At 47.7% G+C, this 989-nt stretch overlaps 1 protein-coding gene across 2 annotated transcripts in view; it reads left to right on the forward strand.

Moving 5' to 3' along the window:
• HOXB8 (homeobox B8) overlaps positions 1-699 on the forward strand; it is a 1,729-nt gene extending 1,030 nt beyond the window's left edge. Inside the window, exon 2 of one of the 2 annotated variants that reach the window (XM_008936340.1) lies at positions 305-659. In XM_008936340.1, coding sequence (XP_008934588.1) covers positions 305-609 — 305 coding nt within the window. In that variant the 3' untranslated portion in view covers positions 610-659. Of the gene's footprint in view, positions 1-301 lie in introns of both variants that reach the window. The other variant, XM_008936339.1, reaches the window with a different exon arrangement.
• The last annotated feature ends 290 nt before the right edge of the window (positions 700-989 follow it).

The raw sequence follows: 989 nt of genomic DNA on the forward strand, positions 1-989 counted from the left end.
GTTGCTCGGAGTGGTCGCGTAGTTGCCCCCCCCCCCCTCCTCTTCCTCTGCCACAATCACCCCCTTTCCTTTATAACCATCTTCCCTTTTATAATATCCTCCAAGAGCTTTTCCCTCTCCCCCTTTGCTTCCTGCCTTTGCTCCTGCGAGTCCTTTCTTCCTCCCCCTCCTCTGCCTCTGTGCGTGTGTGTGTGTGTGAGTGTGTGAGAGCCTGTGAGCGCCTATTCCCGAGCCTGGTTTATGTATCTTTCAACCTCCTTCTCTTCTTCCCCTCTTCCACCCAACCTTTGCAATTCCCCAGCAGCCGCTGGACGGAGGAGGGGGAGGCAAACCTACAGCCGCTACCAGACGCTGGAACTGGAGAAGGAATTTCTATTTAATCCCTACCTGACCCGCAAACGGAGGATCGAGGTCTCGCATGCCCTGGGATTGACAGAAAGGCAGGTCAAAATCTGGTTCCAGAACAGGAGGATGAAATGGAAAAAGGAAAACAACAAAGACAAGTTTCCCAGCAGCAAATGCGAGCAGGAAGAACTGGAAAAACAGAAAATGGAAAGAGCCCAGGAGGTGGACGAGGAAGGGGAAGCACAGAAGGCGGACAAGAAATAAAAGGATTTTTAAGGACTGAAAGGCAAGCGCTGCTGGGGTGGAAGAGCCCCTGAGCCCCACGTTAATGGCAGTTAATGTAAGGGAGGGGTGGGGGAAAAAAAAAAACAACCAACAATGCATAGAAAAGAGAAAGGAAAAGAAAAAAAAAAAGAAAAAAAGAAACCCTTTTATTGCTGTAAAACAATATAGCTGTAAGCACCACTTTCCTGATTATCCTTTGATACAATGAACAGTATGCAAAAGTGGTCGGGAGCTCTCTCCTGCCTTTTTTTGCCAGTTATTAACTAGTGGTAGTGTAACGCAATAGCTTATGTAAAACATGACTGTGAAATTTTCTCTCTCTCTCTGTCTTTCTCTCTGTCTCTCTCTTCTTTCCTGGG

The sequence above is a fragment of the Merops nubicus genome, unplaced genomic scaffold (assembly GCF_000691845.1).
Source record: "Merops nubicus isolate BGI_N331 unplaced genomic scaffold, ASM69184v1 scaffold42032, whole genome shotgun sequence".
NCBI classification, from domain to species: Eukaryota; Metazoa; Chordata; class Aves; order Coraciiformes; family Meropidae; genus Merops; species Merops nubicus.